The following is a 2,466-nucleotide window of genomic DNA, read 5'->3' as shown; positions in this document are numbered from 1 at the left end:
TATAAGTATATACACTTATATTTAAACTGATGCATTAAATTCAGCGAGGGCTTTTATTTTTCTCAGAAGTTAACTTGAACTACACTTGATGGGTTTTCCCTCTTTCATCACCATAAGATGTTAATATAAACACAGCCAAAAGATCAGTGTCGTTTTTTTCTGGTGTTTTCTTATTTTTTATTTTTACTCATTAATGGATATGACGTCAAATGTAAGTGAGTAACATTAATCAAAACAAATTCAAATGAAAGTAAAGTTCAGGTTTTGTAAACAATTTAAAGGACAAATTATACAAATTGTAATTACATCAATAGATGTAAATGTAACTAATTACTTTCCACCCTGTATGGCAGAATATATATATTTTTCACATTGTGAAGTGTTTCTACTTTCTGTGTTATCCATACAGGTACGCAACAGTAAAATATTAATGTTTTTATTTGTTTTGGTTCGCACAATGAGGCACAGATGATTTTCGTCATAGTACCGGCAAGAATTTAAAACTACTTTTATTACCACTGTTATTACTAAATACACAAAGCTTAATAAATATGAAGTTTATCACTTCCAGAAACTTGCTTTAAGTATTTCTAGATGTGATTTTTTGTTTTGTCTTGTCCATTTTAATTTCCAAGGATTTCTACAAAAACATATTCTTCTCTGCTTGTGCCTGGCTCTTTATGTAAATATCTGGTGTAATGCAGATATTTTTAAAAAAGTCTCTGTGCTGTTCTTTCACCCAGATCCACTCCTGTTTATCTATGGGTATAGCTGTTGGCTTGGGGAAAGTGAAAATCTCTAGTGTCCAGAAGTCTTGCATTGGTGTCCTAAAAAACCTGGACTCCGCCACTAACTTCAGCTCTGGTCTCCACCAAAACTTCACAGAAGTGTCAGGAGGAAATGGTTGGTTGGGGGAGTTTTCAATTTTCCAAAATGATTCCATAGACTACATGAACTGGCTAAAGAGCCTGAAAGAACAACCAGATGTTGTTTCACACTCCCTTCGACCTCTCTATGAGCTCGTGCCAAACGAGCTTCAAAAGGCAGCAGTGAAAGCTGCTATTGAGCAGTATTTGAAGGACAATGCTGTGAAGAAATCACCCAAAGAACCACACTGTGAGGGCAAAACCCCTAATGTGGCCTCTAACTGCTGCCCTCAGCACGCCTCATGGGGAACTCTATCAGTGACCATTGTTCGAGGCAGGGATCTATTCGGAGATGAGCTTTCACTAACTGATGGGTGGGTTGATGCAAAAGTAAAAAACAAAGAAATTATGGAACCTGATGAGCACACAATTTATATGGCTCCTCTCTTTGTTCACAGCTATGCCAAGATGTACTATGGTTCCATACAACGCAAGACCAAAATCATCGAGTCCAATAATCCTCAGTGGAACGCTGAGTTTAATTTGGGCAAGGTCAGTAAATGTTATCATCACAGATTAGCTGAAAAAGCTCAACAACAGACAAACTGATCCATTTATGCTGCTGATTCAGAAGAATTTATAGAGAATAAATACATTTGCATTAATTTACCAGCAGTGAGGAGAATTTATTCTTTGGTGCCACCAAAACTATTTTTTAGCAAACATTTCATATTGGGTCAAATATAATTTAATATCAGAAATGTGTTGTAGGTTTCATTGCAACTAGATGATGTTAAATTATTGATCATGAACTAATCTGTCCTTCAACTTGTGGCTTGCATCAGACAGCAGCCACAATAACAAGAAAAGAGAACCTCCCTTTAGGCTCGACTCGTTCTTGTTTCGGTTCTCTCAGAACCAACCTGGGTGTCTGTGGACATGCGGCTCCCACACTCACTGCTCTGCTTAACCTGTTGTTGAGACAGGAAGTGCTGACCCTCTCTTATTGCTTTTACAAATCAATCATGAGCATAAAAACTTGGCTGACCAAACAACAAATGTACAAAATGAACCTTGAATGTCAAAGTAAAAACTTTTTGTCCAATTGTTTTCCCTGACTCACTGATTGCTTATTTTTAGTTTTTAAAAACCTGGTTGAAATAAATAAATCAAATCAAATAAGACAAATCAAAGTATACAATGATATGTAATACAGACAAACAGCATATTGTGTAGGCAAGCTTGGGGAATGGAGAATCAACTCCATTTGTAGATCCAAGCCAGGCTGTAGACTCTTTATGTTTTGGGATACTGGGTCAGCACCTGCATGAAAAAGAAGAATTTTGTTTTACTTGAATAGACCTGCTTATCATGGTGTTTATGATAGAGGATAAATAAAAGTAAAAACAGAACTGAAAACTGAAAATATTTGAATAGAAACCACTTTAAACATATATTGTGTAAATAGACACAGCCTAGCTGATGTATTTCATATCTTGTGCTGTTGTGTTTTGGCTAACATTACATTGCATTTATCAACTTTTGAGATGCATGGAAAACAGTTTTACTTTCTATATCCGCTAAATAATTTGACTTTGAA

The 2,466-nt window shown here is 35.8% G+C and overlaps 1 protein-coding gene across 1 annotated transcript in view; it reads left to right on the top strand.

Moving 5' to 3' along the window:
* Positions 1-2,466, top strand: part of LOC103470916 (perforin-1-like) — a 192,613-nt gene that overhangs the window by 17,726 nt on the left and 172,421 nt on the right. The window contains exons 9-10 of the mRNA XM_008420391.2: positions 744-1,240; positions 1,325-1,418. Of these exons, the coding sequence (XP_008418613.2) occupies positions 744-1,240; positions 1,325-1,418 (591 nt within the window). The remainder of the gene's footprint in view (positions 1-743; positions 1,241-1,324; positions 1,419-2,466) is intronic.

Source organism: Poecilia reticulata, linkage group LG1 (genome assembly GCF_000633615.1).
Source record: "Poecilia reticulata strain Guanapo linkage group LG1, Guppy_female_1.0+MT, whole genome shotgun sequence".
NCBI lineage: Eukaryota > Metazoa > Chordata > Actinopteri > Cyprinodontiformes > Poeciliidae > Poecilia > Poecilia reticulata.
This window is presented reverse-complemented; position numbering and strand designations above follow the sequence as displayed.